Source organism: Hesperophylax consimilis, chromosome 25 (genome assembly GCF_061612785.1).
Source record: "Hesperophylax consimilis isolate HC1 chromosome 25, BYU_Hcon_1.0, whole genome shotgun sequence".
Taxonomy (NCBI): Eukaryota; Metazoa; Arthropoda; class Insecta; order Trichoptera; family Limnephilidae; genus Hesperophylax; species Hesperophylax consimilis.
Genome location: NC_142860.1, coordinates 19,264,270 through 19,289,827, shown reverse-complemented (window position 1 = coordinate 19,289,827; position 25,558 = coordinate 19,264,270). Strand labels below are relative to the sequence as shown.

The window sequence follows — 25,558 nt, the reverse complement described above, 5'->3', positions numbered from 1 at the left end:
AAGTGTCATGTCGAAATATCGGCATACGACACCTAAAGGGTTAACTTCTTAATTACCAAAAGTCCCCAACAGATACGAAAAGTTTGTATATCCGTTGAGCACCGGCATATCACATTGGTATGTAATCTGAAAACATTACTTTGTGTTTGTGGGATTTTTAACTCTTGGCACACTACAGAGGTATAAGGTCGCAGGAACTCAGAATTTCAAACCTCTATTAATCAAATAATTATCAATAATCTTTCATGATAAATGTTAATTCTGTTTAAAATTTTCGTCGAACTAACCTAAGTATTATTATTTGCTCAGGTAGAAGCTATGTCGAAACCCTTTGCGCAACTGAACATAAGAATTGTGATATTGAAATAAATTTCGATATTTTTAAATGCTTGATCAATTTCAGTAGAAGTAAAGAATAATTGAACTTACTTTAGACTCACAGACACACCCATAACACACTTCTATTGGTTTAACTTTACAGATAATTTATAAACCGCTGTTTTTATAAAAAAATTCAACTCAAGGGCGCTTAATTTTGATTTAAAAATAAATTACTTATATATTTCAATACTGAAAAATCTCAACAGTTTTCCGTAACGATTTGGCTTATAATAACATATACTGGTTCACTGTTCATTTTAATAATAAAATTAAAAGTGTCCTTGAGAAAATCACTATTTAGAATTGAATCGTTGTATTAAATGGCTTCATCTGTTTAGTGAATAGATCTGAACACGTAGGTACTGTATATTTCCCTAACACATTTTCTTCTCCTTAACAACAGACTAAACGTCTAATTAAAATATCAAAAAAAAATCTTTAGTACTTTGTGTTAATTCATAATCAAATATTGCATTGTATTTAATAACCTGTGAAATGTATTTTATCCTGGAGTAAAATAGAAATTTAATATTTCATCGAATCATTTAGAAAAATATTCAATTTAAATTTGACAAAAATACTGTAATGTTCATGTTATTCCTAAAGATTCGTGTTTTAATTTCGCATTTCGCCTCAATTCGAATTCGAGATGACCAAAATAAATAAATGCCAATGCGATTTTAATATTATGTCATCTTATCATAAATACATTAAATGAAAATGATGCGATGATTGCCAATGAAAATTTAAAGTATCACAACATTATAAATAATCACTAAAGAAAAATCAAAATACCCGAGTTACAACAATACGCAAGTAGCTGTTTGATATTTACATTCATACATACACTGTATCTTGCGATAATCAATGAAAGAAAAAATAGCGTACACAAAATAATAATTTGATTACTAAATTATAAATTAACGTTTTTCTTGGCGCATACTCATCTGCGAGCAGTAAAGTTAACCATTGCAGAAACGGTAACCAGGCTGCTTATTTCCTTTTCTTTGTTCCGTAGGAGGCAGTCTTTGAGTTAGCATTTATTAGCTTAGTTAGCGAGAATTAGTGTAACAAACCCGTGCGTGTTTCAAGACAGTACTGCCGTAGGCTCTGGTGTGTACGCTTGGCCTGTTATACAGACATCAGCTTGCTGAGTCGCTTGCGAACCAAGTTTTTTCAACAGTAACGTGTTACGGTTACTGATCGCAGATTAGTACGCAGCTTTATAAAAATCGAAGTTGTTAATGGAAGGATATTTGTTGATCGTTTTCAAAAGAAATCATATATAATTTTAATAGACCAATAAAAATAATACACTGAATTTATATTTCATGGTCAAACCTGAATTTTTATAAGATTGTTTTTTTTTTACTTTGTGCTTCTCCTCGAGTGATTTTGTATTAAAAATGATATTCAAAATTACCACTGAATATGGTATTACGAGTGATGGTTCTACAAAATGTATTTTTTTTAAAATTTATCAAGATTTTATCAAATCTTTTTAAAATTATTATAGATGAATCAATATATATAAATATATAATAAATAATACACAAATAATAAATAAACATACTAAGAAAAAAAACTGTATGTTTTTAATAACGGTGTTAGATTGCAATCATGTATAGTACACAGTGTCCGGAAACTAGTGGTATTAGGAGAAAACTGGTAAATTTACAACCCATAGAGAATCAAAAAAAAAAAAAAAAACAATCTTAGTATTTTGAGTTTTTCGGCTACTAAAGGTTAAAAAAAAGTTTTGGGGCCGGACGCAGCGACTGAATATTTTGAATTTGAACACCCAAAAATTCCAAGATAAAGCAAAAAAAAACAACTCGGAACTTAATGTAGATTTACCAATTTCCCACTTGTACCAAGAGTTTCCGGACACCATGTACGGTCAAACTTGGTTATAACGAGCACGAGACCGACTAATTTTATTATAGCCGTTAATCATTACATCCAAATCGGTTTTTTCAAAGTCATATGTACCTACCTAAATGCCTCTACTATCAATATATTCGCAAATGTGCAGTATATTTTCAAAATACGAGTAGGTATTACCTATTAAAAAAGCATATTAGTAAAATACACTTTTACTAACAAAATTTATAATCAATTAATGTTTTAAAGGTTTCGCTTTCATGCTTCTCAATTTCATATAGTGCCCGACAATCTTACAAAAGTAGTGCCATAAACACACGAAACCGTCCCTAACGGAATGGGAAATTCCCGCCATCCACCGTTGTGCGCCGGGCAGCTACGCCGCCCCTTTTTATTTATTATTACTTACTTCAAGAATACTTCTCAATTATTCATTTTTTTCAGACCTAACGACTTTCTCATGTATTCAGAAATTGTGTAGACATTATTATTATTTGCACGGTATATCAGTGAATCAACAAGCCAACAATTATATGAAGATAAGCCTGAACTAAAGTATCGCTCTTTATAGCCGTGAACTCGCTATTGCCGTGATCGTTATAGCCAAGTTCGACTGTGTATTTATTTTAGAAAGTAATTTAGAAGTTATTTTTGCAAAAATGGAAGTAATTTGATTTAATAACAAGTTCAGTTCATGGGTCCAAAAATGCTGTTATGGGGGTAAATGTGAAAAAAATATTGCAAATGATCCTCAATGATCAATAATGATCCTCAGAGATCCCCAACGATTCTCGATGATCCATGATGATCCTCAGTGATCCTTGATGATCCTCAGAGATCCCCAACGATCCTCAATGAGCCAAGTGATCCTCAATGATCCATAATGATCCTCAGTGATCCTTGATGATCCTCAGAGATCCTCAATGAGCCAAGAGATTCTCAATGATCTATGAAGATCCTCAGTGATCCTTGATGATTCTCAATGATCCCCAACGATCCTCAATGATCCATAATGATCCTCAGTGATCCTTGATGATCCTCAGAGATCCTCAATGAGCCAAGAGATTCTCAATGATCTATGAAGATCCTCAGTGATCCTTGATGATTCTCAATGATCCCCAACGATCCTCAATGATCCATAATGATCCTCAGTGATCCTTGATGATCCTCAGAGATCCTCAATGAGCCAAGAGATTCTCAATGATCTATGAAGATCCTCAGTGATCCTTGATGATTCTCAATGATCCCCAACGATCCTCAATGATCCATAATGATCCTCAGTGATCCTTGATGATCCTCAGAGATCCTCAATGAGCCAAGAGATTCTCAATGATCTATGAAGATCCTCAGTGATCCTTGATGATTCTCAATGATCCCCAACGATCCTCAATGATCCATAATGATCCTCAGTGATCCTTGATGATCCTCAGAGATCCTCAATGAGCCAAGAGATTCTCAATGATCTATGAAGATCCTCAGTGATCCTTGATGATTCTCAATGATCCCCAACGATCCTCAATGATCCATAATGATCCTCAGTGATCCTTGATGATTCTGAACGATTCTTAATGAGCCAAGTGATCCTCGAAAGAATTCAAAGAAAATAAAAATGAAGTCATTATTTATCTACCAAAGTTTTGGTAAACAAAACAATTTCGATGTAAGGGGTAAATTTTTTTTTCTAAAAATAATTATTCATCTACATAATTTTTGAAGCACCAGTTTTCATGAAAGAAAACACTATTGGAATCTTAGCCTATAAAATATAAGTTTTATTTACACATGGATGTACAATACATAAAGTAATCACAAAGTGACTAAAACTAGAGAATTAACACATTACCAACTATTTTATTTTATTACAAAAATTCAAAATAAATGAAAAAATTACTGTGTTAACAGTAGGGACAATTTCCAAAAAAAAAAGTTTTTTATTTCCCTTTGAAAGAAGAGTGAAAAAAAATAGTTAGCCTAAAATTATTTTTTTACTTCGCGGGAAACCACATAAAGATTTTAAATATTATTTATTAGATGCAGGATTCCGCAATTCGTTTCTAAAAAATTTGATTTTTTTTCAAATAGTATTTTCATAAAATTTTAGTTTCAGCCAATCCAGTTAATGTGCCAATTACATCAAAAAACTTAATTTTAACTATTTGCAGATGAGAACGAAATTCTGTTAACAAATTTCAAGAAATCATGAATAATTTTTACTTTGGTCACATGATTCTAACAATCATAAAAGTAATTTATTTAAACATTGAAAGTCTATGAATTTTATAACAATTTGGCACTTAAAAGAAAGTTCGATACAAAAAAAAAGTGACTGCACAGATGCAACATATTCAATCAGATATTATTGTAAAATCATAAAAAGAAATACAATTCCAAGTTTTGAAAAAAAAAAACAGCAAAAAGATTTTACTAATAAATGTAAAATTATTACTCAAATATTGTTAAATCTGCAAAAGAATCAATTGAATTAAATCAAATTATTTTACAAAAATTTTTGAGTTTGCCAGTTTTTAGTAAGAAATTCAATGTCTCAAAATTGACCAATAATAATAGATACGGTTATTATAATAATTGTTTCATAGTTTCGCCACCAGGGGGGTGGGGGGGAGCCATTAAAAATCTTAATATTACGTTACTTAAACGCAGTGCAAGGATATGAACATTAGGAAGAAGTTTGTTTATACATTTATATTACTATTTAAACACCACTTAAAATAAAACTTTAAAAACAGTCAACAAGGATATCACATTCAGTTTTAAGTTCCTTCCACCAACGACATTTTATATTCCAACGGCACTTGTGTGGCGTGATGATACTCAGTCTTTCTGCCAAAATTGAAACTGAAACAAGGTGAAAACAATAATTAGAATCATTATTCTTATCCTCTACATCTAGAGCGATAACCTCCCTACGTGGGTAACTTTTATGAATTAATTATAACAAATACCAAAAGATTACCCTAAATGTGGAAAACAGGTGAGTTCTTTTAATTATTTTGTATTACCAAATATAGTTTTTTAAGGATAAACTCCCTACAGTTTTTTTCCCTGGCATCTTGCCGGGAAGTGCTTTAAAAGTGTTCAAATCTTTGAACTTAACATACTTAAATAATTGAATTTAAAAGGCCGGCCGCAATGAAATTCGGCAGAGAAAATTCGATTTACGCGAAAATATATCATATTTTTATGAATTTATTTAGAACTAGCTTTACCCCGTCACACATTGCTGTGGCTCAGTCTGTCTATGCAGATAGATAAACAATAACGCATTTAAAAAAAAAACATGTTTTTACCTGTCACAGGTGACATCTATATAATAAAGGTATAAAAAAACACATGTATTTTAACAATTACTTTACAAGCAATAATTATTCGCCTGAAACACTCATCCACATTGAAAAATCTCCTGATAAAAGATACATGACGCCAACGGGACTCGAACCCGTGTCCTTTCGATTTCCGGTCGACAGCTCTGACCACTGAGCTATGGCGGCTTATCTCTTACCCGCGAAATTATTCAATATATACTAGTGTTTCATTCAACAATTACTGCTTGTTACATTTTTTTCACCTGAAAACAACCAACTTTATTTTATATGAGAAAGGCATTGTAAGTGCTAACTCTCTCACTAGATGGCGTCGAGACAAATTGTCTACATTTTTAGGTTACATTAGAAGGGACACGGGTTACAGGTTCCATTAGAAGGGACACGGGTTCGAGTCCCGTTGGCGTCATGTGAAAATTTCAGAGCAATCGGTGAAGAACTATCGGAGATTTAAGATTTTGAAAAACTAACATTTACTTTAATTAATTATGTCTGAATTTAAAGATCCGGCCGCGAAATTTCTATTATCGCAGAAATATATAGTATTTTTACAACTTTACTTTATCGGAGTTTTAAGGATCAGCTGCAAATTTCCGATTTACTTAAAATTTATTGTATTTTTATGAATTTACTTCGAATAACTGAACTTGAAGGGCCAGCCCTTTGTATGCGGAAATTATTATAGTATTTTTAAGAATTTACTTTGTACATAAAATCGGCTGCGAAATCTCGATTTATGCGGAAATATGTTAATTTTTAGGAATTTTCTTTGAATAACTGAACTTGAAAGGCCGACTGCGGCGGTAATTGGCTGCGAAAATTCGATTTAGACGGGAATAATTCGTATTATTACGAATTTACTCTAAAGATACTACCTGAATTTGAAGGGGAGATCTTCTAAACTACGCAACGGATTTTGACAGGGTTTTCACATCATTTAGAGAATTTCTTCCGGAAGGTTCTTTTATATAATACATGCTTATTATATTTATATAAAGTAGAGACAAATCTAACAACGCGGGATACACATCAGCTAGTTTGCTTTAAATCACAAGCATTTTCCGTGGTACGATTTTTTAAATGAGCGCGGCCGAATCCCAAACTGAATCCGCTCAAGGCTTATTTTTTTTTAAACACGCCATCACTCGAGTGGTTAAGGAGGTTATACTTTATTATGTGTGTGAAGCTCAACAAACTTGATCCAGTGCACTCTACGTACTGCCACTCTACGACACAACAAAATTCACTGAATTCAAGAAGGATTGACGTACACTGCACAAGCACCGATAGTCTGCAGAGAACATTAATTCCATTGTTTCTAGCAAGTCAGTTAAACAGAAGACAACGAAAGTAGCAAAAATTTCTATTCCACTGACGAGCCTGAAACTACACCAGCCAGCCGCAGTAGAGGAGACCCCTTAGTCTATTTCATGCAGTGTCTTCAGGTCATATATTACAATTAAGTATTACCTATATCCGGGGGCTCTCCCGCTGGCTTCGGGCTCTCTTGGCCTCCACGGCCATACGCATCTGCTCCAGCAGGCTGTCAAAGCTGCTCTCGGCTCGGGGGGCGGGCGGGGGGCGACGCACCGGCACCCCGTAGTAGTCTATCTCTTCCAAAGTCTCCAGGTCATCTGGAAACAAAAGGCAATTGTCAATTAAACATTCTTTTACAAATCGTGTGCAAATTGTATATATATCAGATTTAATTTAATTATCCAAATCTCCCTAACGTAAAATCCAGGTATCATTTTGACGAGCAAACCACATGACCATATTTTCAGGACCAGGAGGATTTGAGAATGCTTTGAATAAACTACGGCATCAGTAGCACGTTGACCGCCAAAGAGAGCATAGAGCACAGTGAAATAACTAGACCCAGCACAGAAAAGTAAGTTCGCTAAAGTAAAACATCGGTTTGCAGTGCATTCCATTGTGGGACTTTCTGCACAGGATCTGAATGTTCATTTTTAACCAAACGGTCTGGCAATGCCAAAAATGTGTGAGGTGGGTAAATTATAACACATTTGTAAAAGTGTCTAAACTAAATACTTAGTGTAACGAACATTCAATTTTGAAAATAAGCCTAAACTTTTGTTTACCTGATTCTGGATTTGTAATTAAGATTTTTACGCAGCCAGCAACTGCTAGTAATTCATAACAACAAATATAATTTTGTGACTAAATAGTGACACTGCAATGCGAGTTGCCTGTATACTGTCAGATTAATTTATCGACAAATCACAGAAAGGGAGACAGTCAAGCCACCACAAAACTCTTTTAGTAGAGATTTCGATTCACGCTTTAGGATTTTACTTACTTATGTGTTTTGGGTTAAAACAGATCCTAAAGGACTCTCAATATCAGAAGGTTGTTTTTAATAAAAGAATATTGAAATTCACTGAGTTTATTTGAACACATTGTAATACGCGACAATAAAATTTACATGGACGATTCTAGAATGTAGACGGTAATGTAGAAGGCACAACCAGTCGGGTCCAGCGGGAAATCAAGAATAATTCGGTCGGCTCACTGGCGGACCGTTGTGTTGAACACAGAATGTTGCCATAATCAGGAAATTAAATTAATAATTATTTTGTGCTGTTCGCTGTCAGGTCGCTGGTAGGTACCGTCTACAACGCATAAAAAATATTGTGATAAAAAATCATTGGAAAAGTATAATCATAGGTTGGATATTGTGTACAAACCGAGGTCAGCATAGAGGTGTCTGCAGAAGGCCCTGCGCCCGCCGAACGAGACGTCGTAGCGACCAAGTTCGGGGTCCAAGTTGGCTCGCTCCACCACTCTGTAAGACTGTTCTGCTTTGGAGAAGGTCACAAAACCATAGCGTGTTCTGTAAGAAAGCAATATTATATAAGTATGGCAGTTCAGTTTCATCACATGACATAACAGTAACAAAACAGAAGCCATAGCAGGTTCTGGAAGAAAGCAATAATGTATGGATATGGCAGTTCGGTTTCATCACATGACATAACAGTTTATTTTTTATGTGAGTACTGACTGTTTGAACAATCTGGAGCCCGTGAAACTAAGGCATAAGGTTGTGATGCTGAAGGTAGGGGGGAGGGGAAGAAGGTGAGGAACCTGGAGAAAATGGCTGTTCAGATCTAGTCACCAAACACGGCTAAAGCTATTTCAAGCAAAATTTAAATTCTAAATGGTCTTAAATCTCATGTCTAATTATACAATAAGTTAATTTTAATTTTTAATCTCTAAATAGTATAAAATAAAGTCGCTATTCGCATCTGTCTGTTTGTGCACTGTAGTTCTTCTAAACTACGCAACGGATTGTGATAGGATTTTCACTATCATTTAGAGAATTTCTTCCGGAAGGTTTACATATATAATACAGGCATACTATATATATAGAAAGTAGAGAAAAGTCGATGTTTTATAATGAAGTCATCAAAATATATTTTCGGGCACTACATTGCTAACGATGGCTAAACCTCATGAGATATATCAAAAATAATGTACTACGGAATTGAATATCTTTAAAAGACCTACAGAAAAGTCTGCGATGGTATGTCTATTTCCTGAGGATAACCCCTAGCAATGCCAGATACATGTCAGCTAGTTATAATAATAAGTTAATACTTTCTTCTCTTCAAATACAAATCCAATTGAGCTGAAAATTTATTAATATTTGTAACATTGATGACAAGTTGCGGAAGATTGTTCTGTGCTTCCACTACTCTATTTGTAAGAAAGTGTTTCCTAGGATTTGATGTTAGCGGTGATTTGTAAATTTTTTTTGAGAGAGAGATTTACACTTGTGTTGGTGGTGAAGATTTCTTGAATACCAATCCAGATAAAAGTCTCAATCAAGTCGCCACTTTCTTTTATTTCTTTTAACCTTTTAAATGCCAGTAGGGTCAATCCGCACCAAATCATCCAGAAAATTTTGGATTTGTCACCCACCATCTCAGATTTTGATGAAACTTTAAATTTTTAATCCTTCCATATAGATAAGAAAATATACCAAATTTTACCTTCCTACCTCAACTCGTTTTTTTTTTATGGGCAGTTGAAGTTTGGGCAAAATAAGCGTTTTTACATATTCCGAGCACTCCGGAAGAGCTTGTACCTTCAATGAAAAAAAATTGTATCTTTGTCATTTATAGTGCAAATGCAATGAAAATTTTCAATATTATCAAGAAAACTATGCTGATTGCAGAAAAAAATAAATAAACCCTTTACATTTATCTACTTGACTTTAAAAAATTACCAAAAGTAATTTTTTAAGTAATTTTTGGGACGGAAAAGGTACTTTACAAAAAAGCAATATCTCGGGAAGGTACAGTGTTAATGAAGTATTTTTTTTTTTTATTCATATCTACAAATAGCATAGAATCACATACAAAAATAAAATTCATGGCATTTTACTTGCTTCAATAAATAAAATCCATTTTAAACTTTTTTCAAACTTTTTGTAATTTTTTTTTTATTCTTATCTACAATAAACATAGTACAACCTAAAAAAATAAAACTCCTGGTATTTTGTGTGCTTCACAGTGTAGAAACGTTTTTAAAATGAGAAATCTTAATCATACAGAATTGTTCCAAGTTTTTTAAAATCTAGATACTGTATTTGCAAATAAAAAAAGTCAAACTTATTCGGTCCTTTACAACATGCTGGTAAGCTTGCAATGTAAGCTTAAGGCACCAACAAAATAATGTACCTTGTTCCTTACCCTGAATGCATACACCATAGCAATATTTTATTTAACAAGATCAACTTTTTAACTCTTTTCAATACAAAGTTAACTCTTTAAAAAACAAATACAATAAAAATAAAACAGGCAATGTAGGATTAGGTTAAATGAAAGTACATTACAATAATATTGTTTACAAATAAATGTTCAAGTTCATTTTTTACTTTTATTCTTGATCTGACCCATAAGATGGTTGAACTTTTGATCAGCATGATGAACGTCTTTTTCAAGAAAGTAGTAAGCTCTTCCTGAACCTTTTGTTGTGGGAGGGTCAACGATATTAAAAATATTTTGTAGTGGAACAAAACAAATATCTTCTTTTTGATGTGGCCAGTAAAAGGATGGAGCTGGGCCAAAAGGATGCATAAACTTGATTGATACATCACACTCGTCTTCATCTTTGGAAACCACAAGTCCAAAAAACCAATGGTTGTCATATACGCAAGCTACATAAGAGTTTGTACAAATTTGTACCATACTTAGTTGCTCAGAGCGATTTCGTTCCCCACTGAAGTTAAAAATCAAAGCATAATCTGAATCTGAACTTATCCTTTTTGTGCCAACTTCATTTTCAGACAGAGGAACAAAGCAGTGGAAACCTCGAGTGCCTGGTATTGTTTTAGCTTGTGAAAAACGCTGCTGTAATTGTTGCCTGCAAGTGAATAAGCTTTCTTTTCTCAGCAAGTAAAAATATATATTTTCTACTCTCGACTGACAAAACTTAAAAGTTTTGTCTACAGTTGTGATAGTGTTGCCAGGGCCAAGTTGCAAACTTTCTCTAGTTAGAAGACGTTTTACTGTTCCACCTATTCCATCACAGGGAGATTTCCCATGACTCGTAGCAAAAAACGACCAACATGCTTTCAAGTTGAAGTCTTTTTGATGGTGACACAGATTTAAAAAGTTTTTGCAGTTTTTATATTGCGCTGCGCAACCATCAGTAAAATAATGAACACTTTGAATTTGGGGAAATTTTTGATTTAAAAATTGAGCAACAATTTTTTGAGTTTCGTAAACGAAACTTACATCATGTTCCAAATCATCTGAAATTACACACAAGCTTGACACTGTGAGATCTTTGCCAGGCTCTTCACAAGTGTAAATTACCACTGGGTGGAGTGAACAACTGTCTTGCGTCCAGTGGTAACCCTGGACTTCATTCTGGATAACATAGGAGAAGTTTTCACTGAAGTCTAATAACACAACAGCTTCATTTATCTGAAGCTGTGCTTTTAGGGACTCTTTGAGATATTTTGATTGAGACTTTGTTATAAAAGAATGAGGAAGAAGTTTTACAAGACTCTTCACAAGATGTTCTACATATTCATGAAAGGGAACTGTAACTGAAACCTGCTGTGTTCTATCAGTAGTTACCCATGCACTGTATGTAATTTCATCTTCTTGGTCCCATTCTTCAAATTTTTCTAACAAATGTTTCTTAAGATTTTCACTAGATGTTGAACACTTATCGCAATGTCGAAGCATACAGTCTCTATTGTTCTTTGAGCACACTAAGTAGTCCATTAAATCATTGTACGTTTCTTCACTGTCACAAGCATTAAGAAGCAACACTACATTTTGATGAATTGCACAAACGCAGACAGAATGAGAGCCTGGAGAACCTACTGGCACACACCATTTGGGACGCAACCAACAAAATTTCGAAATCCCAATTTTTGAAGCAGGGTATTCAAACTTGAAGGTAGCATAAAGTTCATTCAGGTTACAAAGCAATAGTCTTTTGTTGTTCATAAACATTTTTGGTTATGCTAACTTTATCTTTTTTCCCTGGCATAACACGAGAAAATTCATCGTTTTGGTAGAAATTTTTAACCAAAGTAACTGTTCCTTGGTCTAATGGTTTTCCTTTTTTTGGATCAGGTAAAGCAATGATACCATTTTCATTTAGTAGCTCTCGTGCTTTACGAACTGAGTATTCACCAACACTGAATTCTTCAGCAACCTTTTTTCTACTCCACGAAGTTGGAGCGAGAGTTAGAAGCTGAATTCTCTCACGGCGTGTAACTTGTGTTTCCAATTTTTTTTTAACCAACTCAACAAGCCTGTCCATGTCATTAGCTTTTTCTTGAATACATCTTGGTATTTTTGCATCACATTTTACTGGGGAAAATTCTTTTTCTAAAACTTTACTTACTTTTTTCTTTAAGGTTGAACAAGCAGAATCTAACTTCCGTTTAGCGTAACTAGACTTACTGTGGGATGGTATTGCATGTAGTTTAAATGGCGATTCTCCAATGTCAGTTAAAGAAGTGTTGATTTCTTGTAAAAAAATTTCTTTGTTTAAAACATTTTCAACTTCACTTATGTCTTCTTGAAAAGTGTTAAGCTCTTCAATTTCATTGTTAAGGTTTTGGCTCTTACTAATTTTTGCTCTGCATGCATTACAAATTTTTTGTCCAGGGATTGCTTTATTAGTTACTTTTAGAATGGTATTAATGTTCTCTGAAAATTCCAAGGATACTGTTCTTAAAGTTTTTGTAATTTTCCTTTTGTGGCTTTGGAACGGGTCAAAACAAGCTTTTTGAAATGTTTCATATTTATTTAAGTTAAATATTCTGTGGTGCTCACAAATGTTGAAAACCAAGTCTGTAGATACAAAACTTCTTTGTTGAATAAGCTTTTTTTCAAATTCACTTAACAAATCCACACTCGTTAATTTCTCTGACTTAGTATAACTTTTTTTGTGACATTCAGTACCATTATGTTGTCCCACACTACATTTAACTAAACTTGTTTCGATTAGAGACATTTTAACAACGTACACCATAACATGAAACAACTACTGTATTTATATAGATGATCACTGCTTTGAAGCTGACTCAGAACTAAGCATGTCAGAGGAAACAAAGTATGTAGTATCCTGCAAACTTAGTGATGAGGATAGTAATTTTCATGTTCTGTCTTGTTCTTGTTGCAGATACATCATTTCCATGTAGTGACTTGTCTCTAGGACTGTTTCTTTGATATTAGTCCATTCATTCAACCTATATTACTAGCTATATACCTAAACTATAACTTGCCCAATTACAAACTAAAAATAGATATAAAAAAATCACAAAAAGTTTAAAATGGATTTTATTTATTTTTGTATCTAGATTTAAAAAAACCTAGAACAATTCTGTATGATAAAGATTTCTTATTTTAAAAACGTTTCTACACTGTGAAGCACACAAAATACCAGGAGTTTTATTTTTTTAGGTTGTACTATGTTTATTGTAGATAAGAATAAAAAAAAATTACAAAAAGTTTGAAAAAAGTTTAAAATGGATTTTATTTATTGAAGCAAGTAAAATGCCATGAATTTTATTTTTGTATGTGATTCTATGCTATTTGTAGATATGAATAAAAAAAAAAATTACTTCATTAACACTGTACCTTCCCGAGATATTCCTTTTTTGTAAAGTACCTTTTCCGTCCCAAAAATTACTTAAAAAATTACTTTTGGAAATTTTTTAAAGTCAAGTAGATAAATGTAAAGGTTTTATTTATTTTTTTCTGCAATCAGCATAGTTTTCTTGATAATATTGAAAATTTTCATTGCATTTGCACTATAAATGACAAAGATACAATTTTTTTTCATTGAAGGTACAAGCTCTTCCGGAGTGCTCGGAATATGTAAAAACGCTTATTTTGCCCAAACTTCAACTGCCCATAAAAAAAAAACGAGTTGAGGTAGGAAGGTAAAATTTGGTATATTTTCTTATCTATATGGAAGGATTAAAAATTTAAAGTTTCATCAAAATCTGAGATGGTGGGTGACATGGCCTGGATGATTTGGTGCGGATTGACCCAGTAGGTAGAAGTGTAGCTGTGCACAGCAGGCCAAGAATGCGAGTTAACTCGCTCTTGGCACAGAAGCGGTTAAAGATGATAATTTTAGTTCTTTGAGTCTATCTTCATATTGCCGTTCTTTCAAATGTAGTACATGCATATTATTTTAAATATGTAATATTTTATTTGAGGAAGGAGATAATGGTGGAAAGTTCAATATATTAAGATAAAGCAAAAAATAACTTGTTACGTAAATTATAAAAATGTATTCTTACCCGTCGTCCTTCCGATGCAGAGTTACCTCCATGACCTGTCCGTACTTGACAAACTTCCTCCTGAGGTCTTCCTTGGTCAGCTCTGGCTCTAGTCTGCCTATGAACACCACTCTGCGCTCTTCAATGGGCTCCGCTTTCCTGGACACAAGGTTAATATTACTTGATGATCATCTCTTGCAGGAAATCGTCAAAGAATTGGAGTTAATTTACTCAAGCAAGGGTTCAAAAAGCAAAGAAAAATCACTGGACGAAACTGCACTCCGATTGGATTAAAATGTGCCCATCAGCACGTAATTTGCTGTTGTGCGAAATCTCAATTTTGCTATTCGGAGAACTTAAGCGGTATTGCAAAAGTTAGTTACGCGGATTCGCAGTAACACCGAGGATTTTGAACATTTTCAACACTGATTTTTAGTTTATCAACCCTTCAGCCTCTGGCATATTGACCATTATATTTTTAAAGACGCTGTCAGAAGATTGGAGAATTCAAGTGTATTTCCGCTTTGCAGTAAAATCCAAATAAAAGGAATTTTTGTTTACATTTCCGAAAACTAAAAACCTTTTTGAAGGATGAAATAAGTTTCAAATTGTATTACCATATAATTTTAAAAATATTAAAATTTTGAATGCAAACAAAGTTTAAAAAATGGCTCACCTTCATTTTTGTCTAAAAACTGAACAAAAATTACAGATAACGAAAAAAACACATTTTATTAGACAAATGTATTAGAAACATTACTGTCACTGCACTTTTTTGTTGTTTCATATAAAAATAATTAACTCTTTGCACGCGGCCGTATCAACTGTTGTTACGGCAAAAAGTCTATACTCACACGCGACTGTATCAACAGTTGATACGGAAACTTTGAAGGCCGATATTCAAGCGCTCTTTTGTCATAAATGTATTTCTTGCTCACTTGGACATTCGTTGAACTATCAAGATGCTGACATCTGCAAGTATTTCTCAAAAATAAAATTGTATTTCATAAAAAAAGATCGATAACCAAGTGCGCCTCTTCGCGCCTTTAGTTTACATTTTTGTCAACGGATGGCGTTAGTACTAGTTTGTCATTCACAACTTTTCATAACTAAGAATGATAAGTGATCATGGTGTCCCACTTGTGTCTATAAACACAGTGGCCTAAGTACACACACACCGAGAGTGGTTTATTTATGACGCCGAGTGAATGGCGGGACCACATTCAAAAGATACGGTACGTCTTTGTATGAAATTTTATGTTTTTGTTTTTATAAACATCTATGAGTGTTGACACACGAGGATTTGTTTTCATATTGTGGAGAATAATCTGTTCTGTCTATAAAGTCCAATAAATCATGCCAGAATGCTATAATTTGACATTTAATTGCGTGCATAGGTATTTGAAAATATGTACCGCGTACGGGTATAGATAAAACGGAGCAAATTAACGCGTTCAAAAGGTTAAATAACAATTCACAAAGTTTCATAAATTTATTGAATATAAAGTGTAGTGTTTTCTCTTTCTAAAACTGTTTAGATCATAGTTCTCACTATGATAGTAAGGGGGACAACGATTTTTATGAGACCATATGAACTGTTCTGCAAAGGGAACAAATTACATCTACGGGTAATAGCTGTTGGTTCACAAAACCGAACAAATTAGTCTGAGGGATTAACTTTGTTTGTGGCTTTGTGGATTAATAAATCAGTTAGTTTATGTTCAAGGTAACAAATCAACCATTTATTACGTAGTGATGTTGCCAAGAAAATAAAAACAATTTGTTAGTTGCGAGTATGTATAACAGTAATAGTTTTAAATGTACCTTTGAGGGTGTTGCCGAGGCACCAGTCCTGACTCCACACAGTTGGCAAAGCGGTTCCCTTTCTGCGACATTGTTTCCTGGCCCGAGTGGAAGACGGATGAAGCTTCAGAGTCATACGAAGACCTACGAAGATATGGTACTTGTTAGTTGAAAGTCACTATAAAGAATTTGTAACTTGTGAAAGATTGCTTCAATTCATAATTAACGGGCTGCACCCAGCTACGTGTTGCTGTGGCTTTGTCTGTCTGTGCAGATAGAGAAACGATATTACATACATGTTGATTTACGTACAACAGATGGAGCTGTTTTTACCTGTCACAGGTGACATCTATATAATACAGGGTGTATCGGCACTAACCCGACAAACTTTAACCAGCTATTCCTTAGCACATTTGGAGTAAAAAATGTTATGTACACTTTGCTGTCCGGTAACATTTTTTTTCTTTTAAAAACAAAAAATAAATAAAATTTCCACACTCCGCTACTGCCCACAGTATAGGGGTAAAATAATTGGCAACGCCGCGCTACTGTCATCTCTTTCACACATATTCTGTCTCAAGTCCCGTGTGGTTCCCGCCACCCCGTCTCGTATCAGTGGTCAGTGCTGTTTTGGGAGTTCGCATGTCATCAAGTTTCTAGTTTCGTTTTTGTTTTGTTATCTAAGTTTTTACTGTTGAAATATGCCCCTCAATTATCCACCTGCCGAGCAAGCAGATATTGTTTTTGTTTATGGATTTTGCAATGGAAATTCACGAGCAGCCGTAAGGGAGTATCGCATGAGGTTTCCTGGAAGACGCGTCCCACACCATGCTACCTTTGTCCAGGTTTGTACCCTATCAATTGTTTATTGAAACTATTTACATTCATTGATAATGCCAAAAAGCGCTTTTGAAATTTAAACTGGGAACATTAAAAACATAACAAGGGGCCACCAACTTTAAAAATGTAAATTGTACTTTAGGTGATTTGTGTTCAGTGGTCACTAAACGGCGTTTTAAAAAGTTAATTAATTTTAATCTCTAATAAATGCATCATTCACTGCAATTGAATTCACTCCCTTTCTCACCATGGGATTATTTAAATTACTTGAATTCAATTTCACCCCTGTGAATCCAAGATATCAACCGTACCTAGTTAAGAAAATTATAATTTAAAACACTTTGTTATACATTTTACTATAAAAAAATGAAATAAATGAAGAGAAAACGTAAGTTTTCTGATATGTGCCTAAAATAAGTGTTCTTTAAAAATAAAATGAGTGAAAAAGCCCGCGATTGTTTATTTGACATTATTACTGAGCTGAATAATAAAAGCAGTTGTTATTTGTTGTTTTGTTTCAGATGTATCAACAATTGCGTGACTGTGGCATCGGACGGATTGAAGGCGCCGGCGGAGGACACAACATCGTTCCTGTGGCAGTTGAGGAGAGAATCCTGAACTTAATTACCGAAGACCCCACGCTGTCCGTGCGTCGGGTCGCTCTGATGATAGGACACAGGGAACACATGGCGGTATGGAGAGTTCTGAAGAAGCACGGGCTCAAACCTTTTCACTATAGGCGCTGCCAAGGCCTCATGGAGAATGACCACTTTTCCAGAGTCGTGTACTGCAGAAGAATGCTGCATAATGTCATAAGAGATGCAGACTTCATGAAAAACATATTGTTTACCGACGAAGCACAGTTCACTAAAACAGGAGTGCTAAATGTGCACAACTTGCACCATTGGGCTGAACAAAACCCCAAGCTTGTTCGGGAGTCGTCGAGCCAGGACAGATTTTCCATCAACATGTGGGCAGGAATCCTGGGAAATCAAATACTCGGTCCAATCGAGTTGCCTCCCAGACTAAATGGACCGATGTATTTGGAGTTCTTACAAGTGCAACTGGGCGAGATTCTGGAAGATGTGAACCTCGAATTACTACGGAGAATGTGGTTCCAGCACGATGGAGCCCCACCACACTATTCGATTGCCGTGCGGAACTACTTGGATGTCGAGTTTCCTGGTCGTTGGATAGGCCGTGGAAGTCCGGCCATTGCTTGGCCACCAAGATCACCCGACCTGACCCCCCTGGATTACTACCTGTGGGGGGCTCTCAAGGAAAAAGTGTATGCTAAGCCAATAGCCTCAAGAGAGCAACTGCTCGAACGAGTGATGGAAGCCGCTGCAGAAATTAAAGCAAATCCTGCAAACTTAAATAATCAAAATATAACAAGACTACACGCTTGCATCGAAAATAATGGTAGTCACTTCGAACAAATGCTCCAATAAAAAAATTAACATAAACTACATGTCCGCATTTTCATTTATTATTTATTGGTAAAATTCTCACAATGTCATTCATTTACACATCAATATTACCTACATATCAATATTTAATAAAATCTGTAGAAGAGTATGCCCGTCGGCATTCAACAAGTTTTTCGACAAGTGTGTCGAAAAGCGTCTTCTCTCTTTCCTACACACTAAATATTAATGGTTAAAAATGAGACGACTGATGCTTGTAAGCGCGCCAATACGTAAAAACAACGAAACTCGAATAAGAATTGCCAGGTGGGTTTTTTAATCGCTTTAATCTGACTTTAAACAATAATTAAACACGTAAAAATTATTTAATATAATATTACAGTACAGTACTTTGAACCTTCGCAATAAATTTATTTGATTTTAAGTTTAGTTTGTAGAACTCCATTTCAATTAAGAGATTTTTTTTATTTTAACAGTCTTATTAAAAAATTTATAAAAACAGTGTGTTTATAAACAAGTTCTGCTAGTTGTAATTATTATTACGCGTGACAGCTGTTTCACCTTCTGACGGCATTATCAAACTTTGGTAAAGCCACTTACAGACGACGTAAGTGATAACTTTCTTTTTTTATTATTCTGGCTTTATTGATTTCCGAGTAAATTGTCGTAAATTATTATTTGCTAATCCCAATATTATTTGCTAATGCTAATAATTAAGTGAAATTTTAAACAATGCAATAATAGGATTATTGCATTGTTAATTTCACTTAATGTCGTTGGTATTTCCAACTGATGACTCAGGGGTTTATTTCCCTGAATAATTAAGTATTTTGGGGTCTAATTATTATGCATTTCATTACATCCGATAATTTAAACAATTTTTATGTTGAATTGGGGTAAGTTTTATGGCTAAGGGAAGGAGTGGAAGGTGAGGAAGTACCTGGATATTCAGATCTGGTCACCAAATACGGCTAGTCATTTCAAGCAACGTTTAAATTCTAAACCTGGATATTCAGATCTGGTCACCAAATACGGCTAGTCATTTCAAGCAACGTTTAAATTCTGAACCTGGATATTCAGATCTGGTCACCAAATACGGCTAGTCATTTCAAGTAACGTTTAAATTCTAAACCTGGATATTCAGATCTGGTCACCAAATACGGCTAGTCATTTCAAGCAACGTTTAAATTCTGAACCTGGATATTCAGATCTGGTCACCAAATACGGCTAGTCATTTCAAGCAACGTTTAAATTCTAAACCTGGATATTCAGATCTGGTCACCAAATACGGCTAGTCATTTCAAGCAACGTTTAAATTCTGAACCTGGATATTCAGATCTGGTCACCAAATACGGCTAGTCATTTCAAGCAACGTTTAAATTCTAAACCTGGATATTCAGATCTGGTCACCAAATACGGCTAGTCATTTCAAGCAACGTTTAAATTCTGAACCTGGATATTCAGATCTGGTCACCAAATACGGCTAGTCATTTCAAGCAACGTTTAAATTCTGAATTAATTAATCAATTACGAAAAAGCGTGGGGTTAAGAATATTTTTTTTAAATTATAGTTGTAATTTATTGTCGATTTTTTAAAAAAATTGCGATATTTTAAATAAAATTTAATAATTATTGTTTAAATAAATTAGCAATCTGGCAGCATTCATTTGCAGGTGGTCAATCCAATGCAGTCATGACGTTTGTGTGAGTGCTTTCCTTTGTCTCAGTGTGTTGCGCAGCAGTTTTATATGAACCGTTTTTTGATTCATCGGGATTGTTTTTAAAACTATACATTCTTTGTACCTTCAAATTAGTGGAAATAAACTTAAGTGTGTCAAGCTGCTCGTTATATTCCGGTAATTCTGGAAGGCTTTTAACATAAGCAATAATATTCATAAATCACATTCCGCGAAGTTGTAAATAACTAAATTTATTAAAAAATATACGTTGTAGGATAGCCTAGCAAGTAACATTTTGACAGAGCACTTACGGTGATTTAAAAAACAACGGCGCTGTTCAAATAATCCAATTATTATTATTGATAAGTACCTAAGTGAGGAAAATTGTTTTTAAAAGTGCTCAGAATTATTGGACTTCGATTATAAATTCAGGAAATCTACTAATTAGTTTCTTAGTTTCAAAATTAGACTATTTAATACGTGAAACGCGTAAGAGGTGAAACCAAAGCATTCCAGAGGTGAAACAATTTAGATACAAAAATAAAACTGATGTGTACAATACAAGAAGACAATCAGTGATTCGCATACGAAAAATGTGAATAATCATTATTGTTAAATAAAATATTTCTTTTCTGGTACTGGATTATGTAATACGGGCTTCGTTCGCAGCAACACGCGAGAGTTGCGATGTTGCTTTCAAATTTTGACAAAGGATAAAACAGTGGTGACATGTGGTGAAAATATGTTTAATTAATTTTTTATTAAAAAAAAACGTTACCGGACAGCAAAGTGCACATAACATTTTTTACTCCAAATGTGCTAAGGAATAGCTGGTTAAAGTTTGTCGGGTTAGTGCCGATACACCCTGTATAGGTATATAAAAACACATTCGTATTCTGAATGCAAGCCAGGATCACACCTGATTCTATGATCTATTTCATAGAATCTATGAATTAGATCAGTGAGAATAGACTTTTCTATGAAACAGAAACCCAAAGTTGAATCGACTTTCGTTATATAAGTTGAGCATAGATTCTCATAGAATAAGATCAGTCGTAAATGAAAAGTGAAACCAATTGTCATAAAAAAAGAAGACTGTTACAACTGTTAGGACAAAATGATATAATTTCTCATTACGAAATTAAATAAACTAGTAGAACAAGTGGTTGTTGTAATCAAAATCATAATCATCGATTAATTGACTTACCCTGAAGAGGATGATGATGAAGAACTGCTTGAAGAACACGAACTATCGGAACTCGTTGAGCTTTGGGAGAGGCTTCGATGGGACCGCCCCGAACGCTCCGTGGACTTCCGTCTCCTGGTAGCCTTGCTCCGATATCCGTTATTCATCTCACAGCTATCAGCAACACTTAGAGTAGGCGTCTCTATCTTCTTGGTTTCCTCCCGCTGGATTCCGGAAGCATTATTATCTTTAGCCCGTGAGATGGAACGGTGTTTCGATGAGTGTCTATCGGTGCTACCGCCCGTACTCTGTTTTCGTTTGCAGTTAGGCGATTGTGATGAAACTCTTCGTCTTTTGGAGCTCGACGGGACAGAACGGACGCTTCTGTTATCGCTTCGACGATACCCGGCACTAGAACGTGACAGCGTACGATCTTTACGATTGGAAGACAAGGCCCGATTGCTTCGTTCGCGAGAGTCGAACCTTCTCCGTCTATCTCTCGAGATACTCCTAGATCTTCTACTGTATCGAGTCTCGCGATTTCGAGAGTTTCTATAGCTCGTCTTATGGTTTCTGTTTCTATTGTTGTTGTATCGGTTGGGGCTACGAGACCTGTATCGTCCACGTGGGGGACTATAAGATTTTCTATGTCGTTCGATTGAAGCAGTTCTTCGTGATGAATTTGAATAACCACGTCCATACCCGTAATTATTTGAATTTCGTCGTCTTTGAGAGTGACCATCACCTACGCTGCCTTCAGAGGATGAACTATCCCTTCTCTTTCGATAGGTTCGTTCCTTCTTGTCGTTGTTGTTTCTATTGATTTCATCATGTTTGGAATTGTCCGCAGTCTCAGGAACTTCATCAACTACACTATCCTCGGTAACAATGTTATCTTTGCATGTTAATTCTAATACATCATCTGTAGCGTCAACCTCAGGATCGACTATGGTCTCTTCTGCGGGAGCAGATTCAATCTCTGGGATTACAGGAACGAGTGCATGATGAGTATCAACAATGTCTTGAATAATAATGGAATCGGTTTGCACGGAAAGTGAGCACATCTCAGGTCTTGGTCTGTCCTTTTTCAGATGCATAATCACCTTATCTTCTCCGTGATCCAAAGTGGAGGATTCTTCCTTTACAATTTCTTCGGGAAGAGGGATCTGATAAGGAGACGATTTTCCAGAGTCTGATAATGGAGATTTTTTAGGAGAGGTTTTTGAGACGTCGCACACAATGAGTTTGAACGAAGCGTTGCGTTGGTCTGAATGTTTTAATTTTTGCTTAGGGTCTGAGGTTTTTAATTTCTTAACAGGCTCAGAAACTTTGGATTTTTCAGTAGGTTTTAAAAGTCCATTCGTTTTTCCAATAGCTTCTGAATGTTTTTTTTTCTCTATCAGTTTCAAATGGTCTTTAGTTTTTGCTTTCTCACCTTGTTCTGCAAATTTGGGAGAATGTTTACTTATGTCAACATAATCATCTGATGGTGAAGATTTATTATTATGCTCCGATTTAGATTTATCACCATCGAATTTAGTTCTCTCAAGATGATCGGAATAATTGGTCTTCTCGGCGCGGTGATTATGTTCGGAGCCATGACTAGTTTTATCACCATGATGTTTAGAAGAAGAAGGATGTCCGTTGTGTTTAAGACAATCTTTGCTTGTATCGGGAGATTTATTAGCTGAATTCTTTTTACGTACGACTTTTTGAATGCTGGCGAGAAGAGAATTACGGGATATCTTCAAATCCTTTCTCATTTCGACTTTATGGAGAGTGGCGTTCAAGTTATTAAGAGTTAGAGCCATTGCTTTAGAATTCTGTTGATTGATCTGTTCATTTTCTTTAACATCAGATTTGGGTTCTCTTCGTGACTTTGATCTTCCATTACTTGAACTTTTGGAGGTTGAATGGGAAGACTTTGGATTCACAATGATGACTTCCTCTCTACAGACTTCTTCAACTACTGGGACTACGGGTAATTCTGGTACTACGAGAATAGCATCAAACACATTTTTCTGAACAATGTTTGACTTCTTTTTAATGGTAAACTGGATGCCATTCTTGGCTCCATCATCATTGGGCACAACATCATCAGGAACAATAATGTCGGTTACTATTTTCAACTCTGGCTCCAAGAAGATGACTGGATTTGTATTAACTCCAACACTGACCATGACAATCTCTTCATATTCACTATTTTTCCTTCTAGCTGGAGCTACTACAGGAGTTTCCACGGTAATTTCTTCCACACTCTTAATCATAGGAAGAACTTTGCCATTTTCAGTGATCATTGGGAGAATGACGACTTTTTCTAGTTTTGGAATCTTGCTTTGAACGATTTTGTCTTCATTACATCTTTGAGCTGCCAATTTCTTGAATTGAATAGCCTTTTTGGAAGCCTCAGCAATGGGATCGTAGAGTTTTTTTTCAGTTTCAATAACCTTTTCGACTTCTTTCTTGGTTTGGACAGGAGTAGCTTCTTGAATCTTTTCTGGGACTATTTCAGGAGCGACAGGATGTTTAGAGTTAGATAAGACATTCTGCAGCATTTCTGTTAAAGACGGAGTGTTGGTAGTTTGGGTTTTTGGTGGTGGAAGATCGTTGGTTATGGGGACTGGACTGTTTGGAGAAGAGAAGGCCCAGTTATCGGAGAGTACTGATACGGGAGAACTGGTTCTAGAAGTCTCACAACTCCTGGTGCTTCCTTCCCTGCGTTTTTTATACTCTTCCAAATTGAGTTTCCTCTTCAGAGGCTGCTTCTTCTCCTGGTTTGCTGGTTTGATAATCTCAATGTTATTCTCTTTAGGCTCATCAGGTATATTAACTTCAGGAGCCTTTTGCAAGGGAACTTTCTTTAGAGGTACATTTTCAGAAGACTTCAAAACCACTTCGTTCACAACCTCAACTACACTTTTAACTTCCACTTTAACTTCAACTTTGGCTTCCTTTGCAACATCCTTTGCAACATCCTTTGCAACTTCCTTAACAACTTCCTTCGGAACATCCTTTAAAACTTCCTTTACAGCTTCCTTCTCAACATAATTGTTCTTCAACAAAGAAACCTTTTTAATCTCTTCTTTAACGGTAGGCTTTAACAAACTCTGCTTCTGCCTCAAGAGAGATTTCTCCTGGTCATTTTGCAGGAAGCCTTTATTTTGTTTAACGAAAACCATATCACTATTATTATTAAAGTTGGATATCAGCAAGCTATTTTTATTGACTTTGGTATTTTTGGACACAATCTTGGAAGGAGGGGGATTCTTACTAAACTCGGACAGGCGCTCGATATCACTTTTAAGCGTAGCGACAACCACATTCTTCTTAACGTTTTTATCACAGATCACGTCACACACATTCTCCACAACTTCAACAATCTTCTTGTTCGCCACTTTACCACTGTTTACAATGGATTTAACCACACTTTTAGGCTTAATTACGCACGGGGACTTATTGTTCTTAATAGGAGTTATAAATGTGTGGGTGTCGGGCGTTTTTAAAGTGTCCACTTTAGAATAAGAATGATCGGACATGGAGCAATCACTGTCGGAAAGATCGGAGCGTGCGATGGACGGGGAAGCCTCAACTACTTTCAACAGCGATTCAGTTGACATTGCTTTTTTCGGAGTTTTGATAAGTAACGAATTAACGCTGTCGGGACTATCGATGGTTTTGAATTCGTCAGTTCTGTGCTCCATGCACATGGCGATGTTTTTTCCTTTTCCGAGTCCGAGCATGCGGTTGTTGTTGATCTGTTTGTAGAAGGCGGTGATGCTGGAGGGTTTGGGGCTGATGAAGGAGTCTTCGGGGAAGCTGCGGAGGCTCTCCGAGTCCCCGTCGGTGCTGCTGGAGACAGTGCGGAGGTGGCCGGAAGTGCGACGGATGGGGGAGCAGTAGTCATGGTCCAGCTGGACAGATTCTGTGCTGGTGCTGTGGGTGGACTTGGATAGACACGGAGAAACCTGGAATAGAGAAAATGTTAATTAGCAAAAGGATAATTTGGAAGCAAAATGTCGATTGAAAAGATTGGTCGAGTGATAAAAAGTTTCCACCCGAAAAGAAGTCAAGAATAATATGTAAATCGTTGTCAATGTGAAAATACCTCCCACTTGTCCAAAACGTAATTGTTCAGGAGGGGCTAAAAACAGTGAACTAATTCAATCTGTGATAATTATTATTACTCGATAGAACAGAGCAAGTACATTACATACAGAGACATTAAAGGGTTTTTT

At 35.3% G+C, this 25,558-nt stretch overlaps 1 protein-coding gene across 2 annotated transcripts in view; it reads right to left on the bottom strand.

The window, feature by feature from the left end:
- Positions 1–4,619: 4,619 nt before the first annotated feature.
- The window catches only part of LOC149411637 (uncharacterized), a 31,520-nt gene continuing 10,581 nt past the window's right edge, over positions 4,620–25,558 (bottom strand). For both annotated transcript variants that reach the window (XM_089646799.1, XM_089646800.1), the window contains exons 5-10: positions 21,345–25,288; positions 16,213–16,335; positions 14,410–14,547; positions 8,315–8,460; positions 7,077–7,240; positions 4,620–5,121 (exon numbers count right to left, since the gene is read on the bottom strand). In XM_089646799.1, coding sequence (XP_089502925.1) covers positions 7,077–7,240; positions 8,315–8,460; positions 14,410–14,547; positions 16,213–16,335; positions 21,345–25,288 — 4,515 coding nt within the window. In that variant the 3' untranslated portion in view covers positions 4,620–5,121. The remainder of the gene's footprint in view (positions 5,122–7,076; positions 7,241–8,314; positions 8,461–14,409; positions 14,548–16,212; positions 16,336–21,344; positions 25,289–25,558) is intronic.